The sequence below is a fragment of the Callorhinchus milii genome, unplaced genomic scaffold (genome assembly GCF_018977255.1).
Source record: "Callorhinchus milii isolate IMCB2004 unplaced genomic scaffold, IMCB_Cmil_1.0 Scaffold7, whole genome shotgun sequence".
NCBI lineage: Eukaryota > Metazoa > Chordata > Chondrichthyes > Chimaeriformes > Callorhinchidae > Callorhinchus > Callorhinchus milii.
Genome location: NW_024704748.1, coordinates 1926430 through 1947098, shown reverse-complemented (window position 1 = coordinate 1947098; position 20669 = coordinate 1926430). Strand labels below are relative to the sequence as shown.

Below are 20669 nucleotides of genomic sequence, written 5' to 3'. Positions count from 1 at the left end.
GGAAAAATGAGTGCGTAAAAAAATTCCATAAAAATGAGACAAATTTCAAAACACATTGCAAGTCACTTCTTTTCCAACAGCTTTCACATTCGTTCCTCTAAATAGGGCACTATCTCCATGAACCAGTTTGGAAAACTGATTATTTTTTGCTGGTGTGTGGGGGCACGGAAGAGCTACGTAAAACTGGTCACAACATCAGCCACAAGTGATGATAATCTTCTCCATCCATCCATCCACCCATCCATCTCTGTCTCTCTCTGTCTGTCTGTGTGTCTGTCTATCTATACTAATAAAACAACAATGTCTGTCTGCGCTTCAAGAAGGATCTCAATAACCGATTGACGTAGAGACATCATTTATACCTCACCGGAAAGCAATTGCGTTTGGGAGTGATGTGGGCATATTTGTTTTCAGGTATCTTATATCGTTAATGAGCTAATTTCAGTTTTGCATTTTTCCCTACAGTTACACCTGGTGACTGCCGAGTCTATGTGGCACTGCGGCAATCCTGCATCACAGAGCACGCACGTAGCCAAGTGGTGAGAACAAAATAACGACGACCACAAAGTTACATTTGTATAGAGCCTCCTTGACTTCTTTGCTGCCTTCGACACCGTCAACCACTCTATCCTCATCCACCACCTCTCCTCTCACCTCAACCTCCACGGCTCTGTCCTTGACTGGTTCAGATTTTACCTCTCACACCGCCTCCACTTTATCTCCTCAAACGGCTTCTCCTCTAGCCCCCTGACCATCTCGTGCGGTGTTCCTCAGGGCTCTGTCCTTGGTCCCCTCCTCTTCAATATCTATACGCTCCCTCTTAGTGACATCATCCGCAGATATGGGGTCAACTTCCACATGTATGCGAACTTTCTACAAGACCGAGGCTCTCTTGATTGGCTCCTGTCAGCGCCTCCTCACCTTAGGCACTGACAGCATCACCATCCATGGTTGCGCACTCCACCTCACTGAGCCAGTCCAGTCTTGGTTGACCTTCAACTATCCTTTCTACCCAACATCTGCGCCATAACCCGCTCTGCCTTCCCCCACCTCCGCAATGTCGCCCGGCTCCGACACTGCCTCACACCGCAGGCCACCGAAACCCTCATACATGCTTTCATTACATCGAAGCTGGACTATGCAAACTCATTGCTTGTTGGCCTCCCCAACTCCTCACTCCACAGGATACAGCTCATCCAGAACTCTGGAGCCTGTATCCTCTCCCGCTTTAGGCTCCACAACCCTATCACCCCCATCCTCGCTTCCCAACACACAGAGGGTATATTTCAAGACCCTGGTCCCCACCTTCAAAGCCCTCGATGGACTTGCTCCCACCTACCTCTGCGACCTCCTAACCCCCTACCATGCTGCTCGCTCCCTCCGCTCAGCAGGCTCTGGCCTGCTTAACATTCCCTGCCTCGCTCACAACACTATTGGCGGGCGGGCCTTCTGCCTCTCTGCCCCCACCCTCTGGAACTCCATCCTGCAGTGCCTCCGCCTCACCCCCTCTGTGGCAACAACAACAAAATTACATTTTTAAAAACGCTGAGTCCTTCCACTGAGTCCTCCCAAAAGGAATCCTCCCACAGGAGTCCTCCCAGATGAGTAAAGATAAAGATGAAATGTCTGTTGGTGTGTCAATCTGCATTCCATATTGGATCCCTTGGTTGCAAGCGAAGCAGAAAGACATTCCTGTGACAGAATGTCTTTGTTTGTGGGGCGCTGCTTGCGCAATTGGCTGCCACATTTCCCCCCAAATACACAAGTCAAGTCACTTTACAGTATATTCTGTGAAGCGCTTTGAGACGTCTCGAAACGTGAAAAGGCGCTACATCAAATGCAAGGATTATTATTATTTTAAGGCTACATGAGTTCCAAATCCCAAGCAGGACTTGAACACACAACCTGCTGACTCAGAGGCGAGAGTGCTACCAACTGAGCCAGACTGACACACTAATGAAAAGCATTTTGAGATGTCCTCATATGAAATCCATGCATTATTAGGATTATTATGATTATAAATCCCCTGCCATCTTCGAATCAAGATCGTGAGCCAAGCCGTCCACTAAGTGCTGGCCAACAATTCTGATCTGAATGCTCCAACACTGAACTGCAAGTATAAGATAGAGACTAAGGGGATCTACAGGAGACTGTCGAAGGAATTGCTTCACACAAAGGGTAGTGAGATTGTGGAACTCGCTGCCTGAAGCAGCTGATGGAAGCTGATAGCGTAGAATGGTTTAGAGAAAGCTAGACCTTCACCTTCGCAATTAATGCGAGAGCAAATTAGAAATTAAACGGGTGAAACTAATTTTGTTTCACCCGTTTAATTTCGAGAGGGGAATTGAGGGTGTGGGAGGGAGCAACCAATAGTTGAGAACGCTTTTGGAGTATAAAGATGGAGTGGTCGAGCAGGGTGGCCTGTTGCCATGCTGCGCATTCTTTGTAAATCGTCGTAAACGTATCACAAATCTAAAATAAAACGTGCACGAATCTGTTCAGGGTGAATCTTGAATCTGCAGAACACGTATAACTATACCTATCCACTTCATTCCATAGATTCCAACTCTCGTAACAGTAAGACGTTGACAGCTGTGATCAACATCAAAGGCGACATTTCTGTGAATCTTTAGAAAATTGTATCAACTGGCACGAGTAGCAATTAATGCGAGAGCAAATTAGAAATTAAACGGGTGAAACTAATTTTGTTCTACTTTAATCATCTGCACAAAAGTTGTCATTCATCATATATTCAAGTAAATTGCCAGAGAGTTTCCCCGTTATTAAGAATCTCAAGTTGCATCACTGAAAAAATAATGTTCAAATGACCAATTGGCATAAAATGCATTGTACATCTTTTTGTCATGTGTAATATTGGTTAGATCAACATTTGGAGCTGGAAAAGTAGTCATGAATAACAAGTAGACGCAATCCCAGAACACAAATTTTGATGTTATGAACCTCGATCGGAGGGTTATAAGAATGCAATTTACATTTATGTGGAGTCCTGAAACTTAGAGCACTCGCCTCGCAAGCGAGAGGACCTGGGAGTAAATGGGGTTTCCCCGAGGCCCTCCATCTCATCCCTTCCCACTTTTAAATAGCAACTCAAGACATCTTTGACTGATCCAGACACACACACAGACACACACACAGACAGACACACACACACAGACATGAAAGAGCTAAATAAATTGCATTGTAGAAACCCAGACTGTTAAGACGACCATCTTTAGTTGTGCAATCTCACAAATTATATTAAAAGAAGGCAGAGTAGGACAGCACTCATCTTATTCAGATACAGTATGACTGTTGCAACCAAAAATGCACTCTCCCTTCTCCTTCCCTGCCGGATGTTCCTTCCAAATTACAAGGGTGAGTTTTCGGTGCACACTACATTTAGCTGTGTCTGAAGAATCCCATTCATGATTTTTTTCCAAGAAAACTATTACTTCTGCAGCAAGCTAGCTCATTAACCGTCTGGATGTGACCACTAAAGGATCCACTGAGAAGAGACCACAAGACACATTTTGTGGTGCTTTTGAACATCCACGGGAAAAAGTGACATTACCGTTGTCAACCGCTTGACCATGGCATCCATATATAAGAAGAACGTGACAGAAGTATCCTACTTTTAGATTGATTAGTGTTTATTTATAGCACATTAACAATGTGACCCATCCCGGGATATCCAATAGGGATTATCTGGGAACCACATTTTGTAGGAGGAAGCTGTAAGTGACTATATTTTCTCTGTCGTTCGTAAATTTCATTTCTGTTTTATTCTCAACATGTAACTTGAAGCAGAGAACAACAACAACAACAACAACAATAATAAGCCTTGCATTTGATACAGCGCTTTACCACGTTGTTGACACGTCTCAAAAGCAGATATACTGTCAAGTGTAGCGGCTGCGTATTTTGTGGGCGAAACACAGCAGCGAATTGCGCACAGCAGCGTCCCACAAGCACAAGTTAGTCAAGGTTTTTTTTCCCAAAAAAAAACCCCAACAACTCACAAGTGTTTATTCTGCGTGCAACTTTCAGTGGGTCCAACTAAAGCACTCAAATGGACATGATATATGTTAAAACGTTTCAGAATTAAAAATGCTTGAAAAAATAGATATGGGTCAATATGCCGGAGTTTAGCAGTTTGCACCATCTGAACTCTTTACATCTCTGGTGTCCTATTTAACCAACTAAATAAGCTCCTTGAACAATTTTAACTGAAACATTCTGAGGCCCCGACAATGTTTGGATTGTACAGCCATGATTCCTTCGAGACCCATCTCGAGACCCTCCTCTTTGACCGTGCCTTCGGCCACCCTCCTACTCATACCCTCCCCGCCCTCCACCCCTCCTGAGCTTTTCGAAGCAAAAATGTCCATAAGGGAGATGCACTCGGAGTAGATTTAACTTGCAAAGTCCGTTTCCCTTGTGCATGCTAACTTGTACATGTAGCATTATGACAATTTGAAAATTGCGGTCTCCAGGTTCAATTGAAAAGCGCTATATCAAATGCAAGGATTATTATTATTATTATAATTGAACAAACAGAAATGGGAACAAACACAAACCCTAATGGGTAGCTCTTTCAAACAGCAGGCACAGGCAGCGTGGGCCGAACGGCCTTCTTCTGTAGCCTTAAGTTTCCATGACACAACCAGATTGCTAGCAAGTCTCCGATTAACCACACAGCCTCCTTCCCCTTTCCTCCAGTTCAACTGGGCCTTACCAATGGATCAAAAGGATGTAGATTCAAATCCCACATGTAGAGGGGAGTTTCTGCTAGGATCCCAGTGAAGTACCGCAACTGCATTACCAGATGTCCACTTCTTCAGGTGGGACATTAAACCGAGATCCTGTCTGCCTGCTCAGAGAGACGTTAAAGATTCCTCAACGACTTGAAGAGAGAAGAGAGTTACTGCTGGTGTCGCAGCAGATAGTCCTCAGATAAACTCTTCATTCACCTTCTCGATATTTTTCAGACACTGCCGTGTACAGATTGGCTGTTGTTGTTTTTGCCTACAAATACATCCAATAGCAATTACCAATGAAAGCCGTTGTGATGCTTTGACATTTTAGGAGTTATATCGAATGCAGGAAATATTATTAACTAAACGTCTGACCATTTCTATGAATTCAAATGTCTTTTCAGAGTGGTCATTCACTGAATTCAGAAATTTATATATATATACACATACGTATATATTTTTAAACACATTGAATCGGGTATAACAATAATAATAATAAATAATATTTTTTGCATTTGTTACAGGTGCCTTTCAAGTCAGGAAGACACCTCAAAGCGCTTCGCAGGATTTACTGTAGATTGCAGTGACCGCATGTCTTGCAGGCAAACCACAAGTGGCTCCTTAGACATTCGTTTCTCACAGTGAAAAGCCACACACAATAACAATTTGCATTAATACAAGTACTATTCATGTAGAAGGATATCTATTTTCACGTGCTGTACAAAGACATCGGTGGGGTTGCAAGAAAGGCGAGTAATTACATCAGTGATCCATCTTTCTCAACATGATAGACGGCATTTTTGGTTTAAAAAGAAACTTATGGGTCCAATATTTTTTCAATTAAACTTGTTTGCAAACTATGTCTCGTCTGTTCAGTTAAGCAAGATGTTCTCATGTTTGTCCCAAACCCCCACGCAGAATCCCTGGATGTCTTTACAAGTGTCCATCAGTATTACAAATACTACAACATTTTCTAAGGCTCAGAAAATTCAATTGACGATTTAGGGTTTTATATAAAGAAAAACATTCGGCTGAGATGTAAATCAAGATTATTAACATCTATTTCACTTCACAGCTTTCATACAATTTGAATTTTAGCCCAGAAACATCAGCCAAATAGGCACAGAATGTGACAATATTGTACTTCCAATGTAATGCAAGACTTTTATTTAAAAAAAACAGCTGTAGCTGATAATCTGCTCCACCAAGTTTGCTCAACCATGTTACAAACTATGAACTCCTAGAGTTCCCCACCCTCCCTATAGGTCTGTCACGCAAGATCTAAAATCACATTCAATTCAGTGCTCTGAAGCAATGGAAATAAATTCACCCAAAATTCAAGCAGTATCCAAGATAATAATAATAAGATGTTGCCAAAGTGGGCAGCAGAATGCCATATTTGAGCAACACGGAATTTGGTGTCAAATGTGCATTGACATTTTCTCCCGACAACTCCAAAAACGGTCTTGCGTTTCAAAAACCGAGCTTCAAGCCGATACTGTTATCTTCGTAAAGTGGACCACTTCATTCAAATCGGGAGAGCCACGGGGGCACGGGGAGACTCCGAGAGACACGGAGAGACTCCGAGAGTCACGGAGAGACTCCGAGAGACACCCATTTAGGGACCTGTTTTTTTTTTGAACAACTGCTTCGGTTGCTCACTGGTAAGAATTAAAGCAGTGTTCCTCGGGGAGGCCGATGAGCGTCCATTTCTCAGTCTTTTTTTTCCCACAAAGTAAATAACGATATAACCTTTTCATATTTCACGGCCTTGTGGATTACAACTGACTGTTAGAATTGGCTGCCGCGTTCGCCCACAAATATACAGTCAATTCACTTTACAGTATATTCTGTGAAGCGCTTTGGGACGTCCTCCCGACGTGAAAAGCGCTATATCAAATGCAAGGATTATTATTATTATTAGAAGCTGTCATTCCCAGCACAGTCATTTAGAATTCTAAGGAAGTCATTTAAAACCAATGCCACATAAAACAACTATACTCGACTTCCCTTCTGACTGTGCAAATAAATATCGTAGGAACATGCATGGGTAATAATAATCCTTGCATTTGATACAGCGCCTTTTCATGTCTTCGAGACGTCTCAAAGCGCTTCGCAGAATATACTGTAAAGTGAGTTGATTGTATATTTTGTGGGCAAACTGCGGCAGCCCAATTGCGCACAGCGGCGTCCCCACAAACAGTCGTAGATACACTCCCAACTTAACACATTCAGGTGATTCAGTGGTGGAATGATTATCATTATTGCCTGATCTCCATTCAGAGGGAAAAGGCATTAACAGTCTCATTTTTCCTCTACCCCCCACTTGCTGCTGCCCCAGATACACTGGCGTTTAGATTGATAAACTGACACCGATGGATCTTGCACAAAATCTCCGCCACACAATCCAACATCTCCACGCTGCTACGTTAATCAAGAACAGCCACTTTTTTTTTTCAATACTGTCGTCCCAGCGTGAAAAGACAACGTTTTCAAAGAGATCAGCACAAGGTAGGCCTCAGTGTTTAGACCACAAGGAGTAAACTGAGCCAGAGGAAAGAATTCTGCTGCAAGGAATCAGTCAGCTTTGTTTGTCGAGGAAAAGGTTACGCGCGCAAACAGAATTCTCACCATCCTCCTCCTCCCAGGGTAAGATTATATTTGAAGCACCTGGCAATATATACCCGCGCACAACACGCACCTCAGCATGCTTTTGTTGTGTTCGAATCCTGTGATTAACATGCCAGTCTAGGCATCTGTGGCACGCTCCAGGTTACGCGCTACTTATGCTCCACCAACAGAAAACATGCCTGAATCATCTCCAGTGTTTAAACAATGTAAGATCGTATCACACGGGGAATCGATTGTGTTTCTCCCCCGCCCCCAGCCACTCCAAAGGCAAATGTGGTTTAAAAAAATAGTTTCATACAGCCCTTCTGACTCGCTCCCTTTTCCCTCACCTCAATCCGAGGTCCATTTCAACAACAACCACAACTTGGATTCATATAGTGCCCCAGAGCATCGCAAAACCTACCTCTTTGACCACAATTTCAATCCTCTATTTCCCCTTGGGTCCCACCCTCAGCTTGCACGCCAAGTCAGTATTAACTGTTAATCAATCGCCTTGGGACATCCTCCAACATGAGAGGCACCATATAAGCGTAAATTTGTTTGCATTATACATTATTGCATACATTATTATACATTATTATATTGCATAATTTCAATGAGTACATCAAGGATCTTCATTATCAAGTTTCTGCGCCAAACGTAAGCAGCAGATTTTCTATCAAGTTGAAAGTCCAGCAATATATAATATAATATAATAATCCTTGCGTTTGATATAGCACCTTATCGCGTCTTTGAGACGTCTCGAAGAGCTTCACAAATGGTACCATAAAGTGAATTGACTGTCCATTTTGTGTGGGCAAAATTATATACGAGTCATCAACGTAGTGGCACTGGATCGAAATAGGTGTCGAACTGGCTCAATTGCCTTTGAGCGAGAAGGTAGTGGGTCAAGCCTTGCTGGCAGCACTTTGAACTCCTATAGACTTGGCTGATACTCTATTTGCAGTGCTAGGGATGTGCTGCATTGTTGGAGGAGCTGTCACTGGATGTCCTGTCTTTTGTGGATGAGACATTGAACAGATTCTGCTTGTCAAGGTGGACTTCAAAGCCCCCAAGGCACTATTCGAACAGAGGAGGAGATTTCTCCCAGTATCCCGGCCAACAATCCTCCAGATAAAATTGGTCATTACTTCAGGGCTGGTTGTGGGATATTGCTATGCGCAAATCGACTGCTGCATTCACATATACAATACACAACACTTGACAGTAAATCCTATTAAGCACTTTCAGATATCTTGATAACGTAATGAGGCACTATATTATCGGAAGCAAGGATTACTATAGAAACAATTCACAGTGCGCCCATGCACAAAAAGGGCCATTCTATAAGGGCACGCAGCAGGAAAAGGATACTTAATATTGAATGAAAAATTAATAAAAGTGTGGATTCTTCAAATACCAAACTATCTGCAGTTGGACCCTGACAAATACCACTCCATTTCTACAGCACAAAAGCCATGGGAGTTAAAACGATACCATCAACATTCAAACCATGTAAATTTCTACACTGAAAATTGGCATTCACTGGGCTACACAGAACCCGACACATGGACAACACCCATGATCATGGGAAGAGAGAGAGACATTAGCTCTGCATTTGGATGAAATTCCTAGCGGCGTCTTTAAAACTGTAATTCTGCTGGTTTCTTATTTTTCACAAATTTACAGTAAATCCATGGAGATGTCCACCTGGTGTGGAAGGTGCCAAGCAAGGAATTTTTTTTTAAACACAAAGCACCTGGTATCAGCTCTCTCTCTTGCTTCATCAGATTAGGGAAGAGGCAAGTCCTCAGAGCAGCAGCAACAACAACAACTTGCATTTGCACCGCATCCTTCCCACCGGACGAAGTCCCGGAAGGCTTTAACCCAATCGGAGTGCAGTTGCACACTGGGCGGGGTTCATGAAAGACCAGGTTCAGGGAAAAAAAACTAAACCAGACTGAGTTTCTTCCAATAACATAGATGGAGAAATCATCAATTGATGAGGTGCTTGGCTGTAATAAACACAACAGCACCATAGCGTGATCTGGCATCAGATGGGCTTTGATACAAGCTCAAAACAAAATGACTTGAGGCGTGCTGAGGAGTAGTAGCGTGAAATGAAAATACACTGCAACTCTGAACCAAACTGGTTTGGCCCGAGCGCAACTGCGTCCCAGGAAGCGAGATCCAACCCAAAAGTGTTTGGGCTCTGTGTTTTCATCCACAGGCAGTTCAGTGCTACACAGCGTTAGCCGTTTCGAAACTGGATTGAGCCAAATTCAGACCAGCTATCGTACCCAAAATGGATTCCTGTAGCTCAGTGGTTAGAGCGCTCGTCTCGCAAGCGAGAGGACCTGGGTTCGATTCCCGGGGCAGGGCGAAATGTTGGACAAGTTTCCTTACTCCACACGTCTCTGTTTACGCAGCAGTAAGTAGGAACCTGGTTGTTAGTCGATTGGCGGATCGCTTTTCCGGGGGAAATAATTCCTTAAAAAAGATAATAATAATTTGGTCACTCAATCCATGACTGTTTGTGGGACGCTACTGTGCGCAATTGGCTGCCGCTTTTCGCCCACAAAGTATACAGTCAATTCACTTTACAGTATAATTTTTTGAAGCGCTTTGAGACTCTCGAAGGCGTGATAAGGCGCGACGTCAAATGCAAGGATTAGTATTATTATAAAATAGGAGTATCACCAAAGGGGAGGCAATGACAGTGGCAAAGATCTTTTGGTCATCTTGATAGCTTGGTAAAAAAAATTTAGAGAAAAATTCTACCTGGGTCCAGATTCTTTCTACTCGTATAGCGCTTTCGAAACTTGTGGAATTTGGCAAATTCTCAAACGGAAGATTAATTTCGAAGCTTTTTTGTTCACATTCTAATATGCCACAAACATCGTGTAGATCCAGACCCAGGTAGAAATGTCTCCCCTATTGTCAAGCAACCAAGAACAATATTAAAAATGCAAATCAAATAATCATAATTTTGATCACGACATAATCCCATACAGGTTTAGCATGTTATTGTACACCTTGAGTCATCTTCCTGGAACACATATAATACCCTGAGGGAAGAGGAAATATTTCTACACCATTGTATTTAGATTACGCCTTATGCCAGCAATAAGACAAGGAATGATATTCATTTGAGTTTTAGATGCCATAAATGCAAATTTTCAGATAAGCCGTAATTAATTCACTTTTACATTAAAGAAACGTTTTAGGACACTGAAGACCATTCCCTATTCTACTGTTGTTGACATTGTACGAGGACATGCTCGGGAACAGGACACACTGCAATCGATTCTGATAACAGTCGACACACATGCATGGGATGTGCACTACGCAGGTAAAATACAGTCACTCAGCCTATATAGCTTTTTGAGCTATTAAGAAAAAGCCAATATTAGGCCAGTTTCACGCCACTGACGTGCGTTCTGAACGCTTTTCACGCTCCGTACTTGTGTCCACCGGGAACACGAATGAAACAGCCAAAGCTCGTTTTGCTTAGGACCTTTAGCAGTCACAGAGAGAGAGAGAGAGAGAGAAAGAAAAAACTTGTCATCTGGGACTTAGGTTTCATTTAGCTCAAACACATGCGCTCTCACCCACTGCAACAACCCGTTCCCGAAAAAATATACAGATGTGCAGGTTGCGTTTAAAGTCTGCCTTACCTTGGCGAGTAGTAAACACTACCTAGTTCATGTACCAGCAACTAAACAGAGTGGTAACACAATCTCGCCTTATTAAATAATTGAGCACAACTTCTACTTTTAAGTAGGCAAGTTGTGTAAGGAACCCTTTGCGCGTTTGCTTTCTGCACTTCTCTTCATCTCAAAGTTGGGCTGCAGCTTTGAAAAATTCATTATTAAAAGATTCTATTGCTTGCGATCACCAGACCGTTTGCTCTGTATCGAGTATGATACAAGACCGCAAAACGACATGACAGTCCGGTCGGTCATGTTTGCCTTCAAAAAAGGCAAAAAATTTGTGAAGTGCAGTAATGGCTGGATAGTTGACAGGTGAATATATATAATAATAATAATCCTTGCATTTGATAAGCGCCTTATCCTGTCTTCGAGACGTCTCAAAGCGCTTCACAGAATATACCACAAAGTAAATGGACTGCACATTTTGTGGGCGAAATGCAGCAGCCAACTACGCACAGCAGAGTCCCACAAACAGCTGTGGATTGAGTGACCAAATTCTTTAAATTTATTTTGAAAGGAATTATTACCCCACGGAAAAATCATTACCTCTGCCATCGACTAACAGCCAGGTTCCTCGTTACTGTCGGTAAACAGAGGCGTGTGAAATACGGAAACTTGCCCAACGTTTCGCCCAGAAATCAAACCCAAGTCCTCTCGTCTGCGAGGCCGGTGCTCTAACCACTGAGCAACAGAACTCCATAGGAACCTTTTGGGTCCTGGAGTCAGATCTCTCAATTCTACCTTGAGGATCTCCGAGAAGCCTTTCCTTAGTCCTTTTCTCCCCCACCAGTCAAAACCAGAGCCCTCTCTTCTGAATAACGATCAGAATAATCCTTACATTTGAATAGCACTTTTTCACGTTAGGATATACTGTAAAGTGGAGTGACTGTTTTTTTTTTCAATGGGGGAATGCGGCAGCTAACTTGCACACAGCAAGATCACAAGTGACGTTTTTATTTCATATGGAGGACTGTTGGCCAGAACACCAGGACAAACTCTCTTCTCTCTTGCAATAGTGCAAGACCAGGATCACAACCCTCTGATTCAGAGGCGGGAGCACAGTTTTGCAGCTGTGATCATGAGTTTTTTTTTCTATCAAACGATTTTCACACTGAACACCAAAAGAAAAGAAATCCAAGAATTTCAGTATCCCTCTAAATTCACAGCGTAGAATACGGGACTGTACGCTGACACCAGGCGTAATGTAGATTTCAAATCATTTATCGGTCGAGCTTAAAAAAAAAGAAACGCTAAAACCCCGATTAGAAATTATTTGATAAAAATTGCCTTTCTATTGCCATCATTGGGCAGCACGACTAGCAACGGAGATCCTATCTACCTACGCCATGATAATAAATGCCTTTTACCTGCCATCCACCCTCACCGGAAACCAGTTACGCAACCAAACCACAACTGACGTTTGGGAGTCTGAGGGGGGCCGAAGAAATTGTAACTTCACCAAAGACAAACTCACCATAAATTCGGGCCTTAGGTTTGCCGGATCGCACATTGTTGCAGAAAACACGCGGAATGACCTCAGTGTCGCATTTGGTTATTCGATCAGACTGCAGACTGCACTCTGATCGAATTAGGGACCAACAACAACAACAACAAGATTCCATTTATAGAGCGCCTTTCAGGTCGGGAGGACGTCCCAAGGCGCTGGACAGTTGGGTCAGGACCCGAGCAGGGGGGAAATGGTCAGGGTGAGGGGAGGGAAGGGAGGGAGAGCGAGGAGGGGTAGAGAGTCGAGAGGGGAGCTGAAGGCTCGGTCAAAGAGAAAGGTCTTGAGACCGGCCTTGAAGGAGGAAAGGGAGGAGGCGGCGAAGGCACTGGGGGATGGAGTTCCAGAGCCTCGGGGCTGAGAGGCTGAAGGCCTGACCACCGATGGTAGGGCGGTTGGGGCGGGGGATGTGGAGCAGACCGGAGCCAGAGGAACGGAGGGTATGGGCAGGTAGATAGGGGGATAGTAGGTCAGAGAGGTAGGAGGGAGCGAGGCCGTGAATGGCCTTGTAGGTGAGGATGAGGATCTTGAAATCGATCCTCTGGGGGATGGGGAGCAGTGGAGGCGAGTGAGGGTGGGAGTGATGTGGAGTACATGAGCTGCAGAGTTCTGAATGACCTGCAGTGTGGAGGGAGGGCCGGGAAGGCCGGCGAGGAGAGAGTTCCCATAGTCCAGCCCTGAGGTGACAAAGGCGTGGACCAGAGTTTCAGCAGCGTGAGGGGTGAGGTAGTGCCGTAGTCTGGTGACATTCCGGAGGTGGTGGAAGGCGGTGCCAGTTGTGGTGCGGATATGGGGGAGAAAGGACAGCTCAGGGTCGAACAGAACCCCGAGGTTCCTGATGGCTTTGAGAGATGGAGAGTGCAGCCTTGGATGCTGATGCTGTCACCGCCTGTCAGTTAGTTATTGACAGAAAAGAGAGGAGCACAGTGTCACCCATGTACCCCACACGCGCACGTGCACGTACAACAACAACAACAACAACTTGCATTTATATAGCGCCCTTCACACAGGTTAGCCTCCCAGAGCGCCCGTAAGCCAGAAACACTGTCTCTTCACGTGTCCCACAAAATGCGTCCTTTAAAATAATGAGCAAAGTACAAGCTCGTCAGGACTATGTGACACGATCCAAATGAGGTCTTTTTTTTTTCGTAGAAAAAAACAGCTGGTGATAGAAATGGGTAAATTGGAGATCAGGTGCTTGTTTTTTTTTCTATACGGCCCCAAAACAAAGTTAACTTCTCTGCCACAACAAGGCAAGGCCCTCTCCTCCTCCGTAATATAACAATTCTTGCCTTTGATTATTGCACCTCACATCGTTGAGACGTCTCAAAACGTTTCACAGGATGGATGCACTGTGAAGTGTAGTGGCTGTGAATTTTGTGGGTGAAACGCGGCACCCATTTGTGCACAGCAGTGTCCCACAGACAGTTGTGGACTTAGTGACTTTATTATTAGTAGTAGTATTATTACTATTAATAATCCTTGCATTTGATGCAGCACCTTCTCACGTCTTTGAGACGTCTCAAAAGCCCTTCACAGAATATACTATAAAGTGACTCGACTGTTTGATTTTGTGGGGGAGACTCCTCACTGCTCCTCCATAACTTCAGTCAAACTTTTAATACAAATAAAAAAATCACACTTTCCGGACAGAAGTTGTGTAATATACAACAAATATAACTGCCATTGGTTAAGAGAGGCAAACTCTGCCCGCATTAAAAAAAAAGATGACTTATTCTTTGGATCGATCGCCGGATTCTTTTTATATTTTGTTTTATTTCCGTAGAAAAACAAAAACTGCAAAGGCCGCAAGCAATAATCGAATGAATGCTCTCAGGGGAATCACCGTTATTGTTGGGATTTTTTTTTTAGATGTAACGATAATAAGAAACCATAGCAAAAGCTTTGCCTTTGTGCTGCAAGTCAAAATCGAGCAGTGGAAAGACTGAGTGGTTGAGTTTCGTGCTCTCTCTCTCTCTCTCTCTCTCCCCCTCTCTCTCTCTCTCTGCCAACTATTGAATGAAGCAAAAAGGTGAAGAAACGTAATTTTTTTAAAAAATATATAACTTATTGGAAGCCACTTGACGACAGCGCACAGAGATTTGAAAAACATTCATGGGCCTGACCGGCGAGCTGCTCTTACGAACCCACGCCCGCCCGCCCGCACAGATTGCCGACGCGGTGAATCAGTTCAACGTCCTCTCTTGACGGTGAAAGATCGGAGCCGAAATGCATGATATCTCCGCTCGCACCGGCTCCGCCGGAGCGGTGAGAGCCAGGCGGAGAAATCCTCGTCGGCTGCGGCGCGTCAGCGAAGGGGCTGGGGTTTAATTTTTTTTTAACAAATTGTGCAGGAACGCACACCGCTCTTGAACCTCTTTCGTTCCAGCTCAAGAAAAAAAGAGTTGCACGTGCGTCTGGGGGAGACTGGGGAGGGTGGAGGGGATGGGGGGGTTATAGTCTATTAGCTCTCGCTTTGCTTGACATTGCAACCTCTCTCTCCTTTCATAACTGTATATTAAAAACCTCATCCACACTGTTAACAAATGAAACGGACACTTTTGCAGGATCGCACACCAACAAACACTTACGTCAGCCACCCTGTGAGGGTTTTTTCTTGATACGTACACCTTGTGCGCCTATTTATGCATAACATTCATATTTATATACATACATTGCACGTGTACACATAGTGTTTTTTGTTAAAAATGCGGCATTGCTACAAATTAACCCCACACTGAGTGCCTCGCACTTGGAAAAGGTTTCCCTTTTGTTCTGGAAAGAGGGAGAGAGAGAGAGAGAGAAAGAGATGAGACGCACACACACACACACACGAACACACAGAGACACAGAGAGAGACACAGAGACACACACACACAGAGACACAACACACACGCGCACACAGAGACACAGAGAGAGACACACAGAGAGACACAACACACACGCGCACACAGAGACACAGAGACACAGAGACATACACACACAGAGACAACACACACACAGAGACACAACACACGCGCACACAGAGAGAGACACAGAGACATACACACACACAGAGACAGAGACACACAGAGACATACACACACAGACACAGATAGAGAGAGAGAGGGGTACGCACACGCATACATGTATAGTCACACACAGATAGGGAGACACAGACACAGATACTGAGAGAGACACACACAGGGACATATACGCACAGACACGGACACGCACACACACATAGAGTTACACACAGAGAGACGCAGACACACACACACATAGACGCACTCACACATACATAGACACACACACATATATAGAGATATAGAGAGAGACACACGTAGAGACACACACATATATAGAGAGAGAGACATACACATATAGAGACACACATAGACACACTCACACACACATAGAGACACACATACACAGAGACACACACACACACACACAGACACATATACAGACACACACAGTGTCAGACAGAGAGACACACACAGACACAGTCAGAGAGAGAGACACACACAGTGACACACAAAGTGACACAGTGACACACAGAGAGAGACACCCACAGTGACACAGTGACAGACGCAGAGAGAGACACCCACAGTGACACAGTGACAGACGCAGAGAGAGACACCCACAGTGACACCCCCAGTCACACACACAGTGACATACACAGTGACACCCCCAGTCACACACAGTGACATACACAGTGACACCCCCAGTCACACACACAGTGACACACAGAGTGACACAGACACAGTGACACCCACAGTGACACAGAGAGACACCCACAGTGACACCCACAGTGACAGACACAGTGACAGACACAGTGACACAGGGAGACACACCCACAGTGACAGACAGTGACAGAGAGAGAGACAGACACAGTGACAGAGCGAGACACAGACACAGTGACAGACACAGAGACACCCATCCACAGTGACACACAGTGACACAGAGAGAGACAGACCCAGTGACAGAGAGAGAGACAGACACAGTGACAGACACAGTGACAGACACAGAGAAACCCACAGAGAGAGATACCCACAGTGACAGACACAGTGACACAGAGAGAGATACCCACAGTGACAGACACAGTGACACAGAGAGAGATACCCACAGTGACAGACACAGTGACAGACACAGTGACAGACACAGAGACAGACACAGAGACACCCACAGTGACAGACACCGTCACAGTGACAGACACAGTGATAGACACAGTGACACAGAGAGAGATACCCACAGTGACACAGAGAGAGACAGACACAGTGACAGACCAGTGACACACAGTGACACACAGTGACACAGTCCCCCCCCCCCCCCCGGGGTGACTGACCTGAAGCGGCCCCCGCAGTGCTGACAGCGATGGCCGACCCACCCCGGGTCACAGTCACAGCCGCCGCCCACACACCGCCCGAACACACAGGGCTCCGGGTCACAGGGCCCCCCCGGGACCCCCAGGGCCCCCCGGGCCCGGGCCGCCAGCACCAGGTACAGCAGCGCGGGCCACACACAGGCCCTGCCCGGCCCCGGGCCCCCGGGCCCCCGCCCCGGGCCCCCGGACACCCGCCCCGGCCCCGGGCCCCCGGCCCCGCCCCGGCCCCGGCCCCCGGACACCCGCCCCGGCCCCGGGCCCCGGACACCCCCCCGGGCCCCCGGGCCCCCGCCCCGGGGCTCCTCTCCCCCTCGTCATCTTACCCCGGACACCGGGCACTCTGTACCCCTCCCTCCTCCTCTCTCTCCTTCCCTCTCTCTCTCCTCTCTCTCCTCCTCTCTCTCCTCTCCTCTCTCTCCTTCTCTCTCTCCTTCTCTCCTCTTCCCTTCCTCTCTCTCCTCTCCCTCTCTCCCCTTCTCTCTCTCCTCTCTCCTCTCCTCTCTCCCTCTCCTCCTCTCTCTCCCTCTCCCCTCTCCCTCTCTCCTCTTCCCTCTCTCTCCTCTCTCTCCCTCTCCCTCTCCTTCCCTCTCTCTCCCCTCCCTCTCCTCTCCTCTCTCTCCCTCTCCTCCTTCCCCCTTTCCCTCTCCTCTCCTCTCCCTCTCTCCTCTCTCTCCTTCCCTCTCTCCCTCTCCCTCTCCTCTCCTCTCTCTCCTTCCCTCTCTCCCTCCCCTCTCCTCTCTCTCCTTCCCTCTCTCCCTCCTGCCCCTCACTCCTTCCTTCTCTCTTTCTCTTTCCTCCTCTCTTTCTTTCTTTCTTTCTTTCTTTCGTTCCTTCTCTCCCTCCCTCCCTCGCCCTCTCTCTCGCTCCTTCCTTCTCTCTCCTCCTCTTTCCCTCCTTGCTCCCTCCCTCCTTCCTTCTCTCTCTCTTTCCTTCTCTCTCCTCTCTTATCCCTCCCTCCCTCCCTCCTTCTGTCTCTCCCCTCTTTTTCCTCTCCCTCCCTCTCCCCCTTTCTTCCTCTCTCTTTTCCTCTCTCCCTCCCTCTTCCTCTCTCTCTCCCTCCCTCCCTCCTTCTCTCTCTCTCTTTTCCTCTCTCTCTCTCTCCCTCTCTCCCCTTAAGAGCAAAGAATAAAGCAAAATATCCTCTCTTTTCCTTCCACAGAGAGAGGAGAGAGAGAGGGAGAGAGAGGGGGGAAAGGGGTAGAGAGAGAGAGGAGCAAATTGCAATATAAATATATATAATATAATATATAATATATATATATATATATTCTCTCTCGAGTAAAAAAAAACAGGTTAGAACCAGGAGCTGCTGATGGTAAACAATTGCCTCACATCCCAACCCCTGAAACGTCTGCAAAGGGGGAGTCAGAGAGAGAGAGAGAGAGAGAGGAGGGGATGTGACCACAAGAGAGACAATAAATACAGCCTCTGCACATCAGGAGCACAAGGCAAACCTTTCCCTACACATATGTCAGAGTGATAAATAATTATGTCATATATGTATATATATATGTGTGTGTGTGTGTGTGTAATTATTATTTTTAGGGGGAAAAAAAAAGAGTCAGCTTTGCTTTGCTTCTTTTGTCTGTTCAAAAATTATATATATATATATTATATATATTTGTGTGTGTGCGCGCGCGCGTGTGTTTATTCTTAAAAAGCGCAAACTCTTGCGTCTTTCTTGTCCGTTCACTCTCCCGGGGGTCTCCTCGTCTTGTGCACACTCGGCTGCTTGTTAAAGGGGCAGTGCCCACCCCCCAGCTCTCTCACCCTCTACCCCCCATCGGCCGTCACGCTCTCAGGCGCTCGGTTCCCCCCCAAAAAAAACTCTGGAACGCTCTACCTCAATCTCTCCTTCTCCACCTTCAGGTCATCTCCCCCCACCCCCCCCACCCCTTCGGCTCAGCGTCGTGCTCCGTCACTGTCAAGCGCCCTGGGGCGCTAACCTGCGTGAGGGGCACTATATCAGCTCAAGTTGTTGTTGTTGTTGTTTGTTGGAAGCCAAAGCCCCAAAGAGTTAGTAGGCTCGCCCCGGCTGGACCCGGCTGTCTCACACACACACAGTGGCTTACCTCCCCACCCCATACAACGTTCAGCTTGGGAGTCTCGCCAACCTGCGTCCTGATACTCTCCGAGATTAGGTAAAGCGGGGGGGGGGGGAAGAGCACCCCTCAAAGAATGAGCAACCCATTCCTGACACTACCCTGCGTTGGGGGCGCTAAATAAATGCAAGGCGGTGGTGTGTTTCCGCGTGTGTCAGACGCCAGGATAACCAAACAAAAGATGAAAAGGTATCATGTCCCAACATCTCCCCCCGAACCCTCCGCCCCCACCCTTCAACGTTCACGATCTCCTCCAGGGTTTAATAATAACAATAATAATAATAATCCCTTTTAAAACGCATTTCAAAACCCTTTTTAATGTGTTACTCCCCCCATTTAACATGTGAGGGGGGTGTCAGCCTGGTTCAGCTGAGAGCACTCTCACCAACCAGTCAGAAATATTGGGGCGTAATCCCCGCACACATAGACAGGGAGGGACACTGGACTCATATCGTCTTGGGCTGTCACTTGATTGCACCGTCCTTCAGATCAGACATTAATCCAAGGTCCCGTCTGTCTGTACAGACGGACGTCAAAGATCCCACACGGCGGTTTTCTAAAGGAGAAGGGAATTTCTTCTGGTTTCCAAAAAAAAACTAGTCGTTCACTTTCCGGCTGTTTGTAGGATATTGCCGCACTCTCTCTCATTTTACATCTCGGTCCTCAGCGTAATTTTTTTTATTTCTCTCTCTCGTTGTCTCGCACAAATCACGCAAAGTGCTTTGAGACGTCTCGATGGCGTGATTAAGATACTAAAAATCAAACGCAAGGTTTATTATTTGTTATGTGTAATTTCTTACGAAGGTCTTTAAAACGTACTTTAAAAAAAAAGAAACATTAAGTTCTGGGAATTTGAAAAAAGTATTAAAAGGAGAGAATGCTGGAAATAGTCACGGAAAGCCTTGCATTTTTGGTATTAGCTCCTTTCATGGCACCTCAAAGCACTTCACACGATTTACTGTGACGTGATGAAGTGACTGTGTATTTGCAGGTGAACGCAGCAGCCCAATATAGGTATTGCCGCCCCTAATCCGGGACATTTCAGCAAAAATATATCCAAAATGGGCATTCGTGAAATGTAATTTCTTGACTAATTGTAGCCATTAAAGCATCCCTGGTCTTCATAAGACGTCTGTGAATTCAGGAAAAACGACAACTTTTCTTCTCTTTTACGGTTTCTGCAGAAAAGGGGGTTACAGAAGACCCATTACCACAGATTGCTTGATTTATAATTCAGAAAAGGCCTCTTGCCTTTGATGGCTTTATTTTTAACCTGGCTTCATCCATTGACATTGCTCGCCTCACTATCTCAAATGAAACGCTTATAACTCAATCGTATAATCTTTGGCGATAATGTTAGTACTAAATCCAGTCCTCAGCCAATAAGCGCATCTTCCGGTCTTTATGATCTGACGCAGTATGATGGCAGGTCTATCCTTACAATAAATTTTAAGTAGCAATAAAAGGGGGTGTGGGAGGGGGTGGGAGAGAGAGGGGGAACACGGGTTTCTGGAAAACAGATCAGAAAATGCTGGGAATGATCTGAAAGAAAGCGAGATTAATGTTTCGGGCGAGACTCTCTGTCATAACTGAATAATACCAAACACTGCCTCAGAGAAC

The 20669-nt window shown here is 45.8% G+C and overlaps 1 protein-coding gene across 1 annotated transcript in view; it reads right to left on the bottom strand.

The window, feature by feature from the left end:
* The window catches only part of atrnl1b (attractin-like 1b), a 412284-nt gene extending 392785 nt beyond the window's left edge, over positions 1-19499 (bottom strand). The window contains exons 1-2 of the mRNA XM_042336792.1: positions 19439-19499; positions 16909-17251 (exon numbers count right to left, since the gene is read on the bottom strand). Of these exons, the coding sequence (XP_042192726.1) occupies positions 16909-17251; positions 19439-19499 (404 nt within the window). The remainder of the gene's footprint in view (positions 1-16908; positions 17252-19438) is intronic.
* Between the last annotated feature and the right edge of the window lie 1170 nt (positions 19500-20669).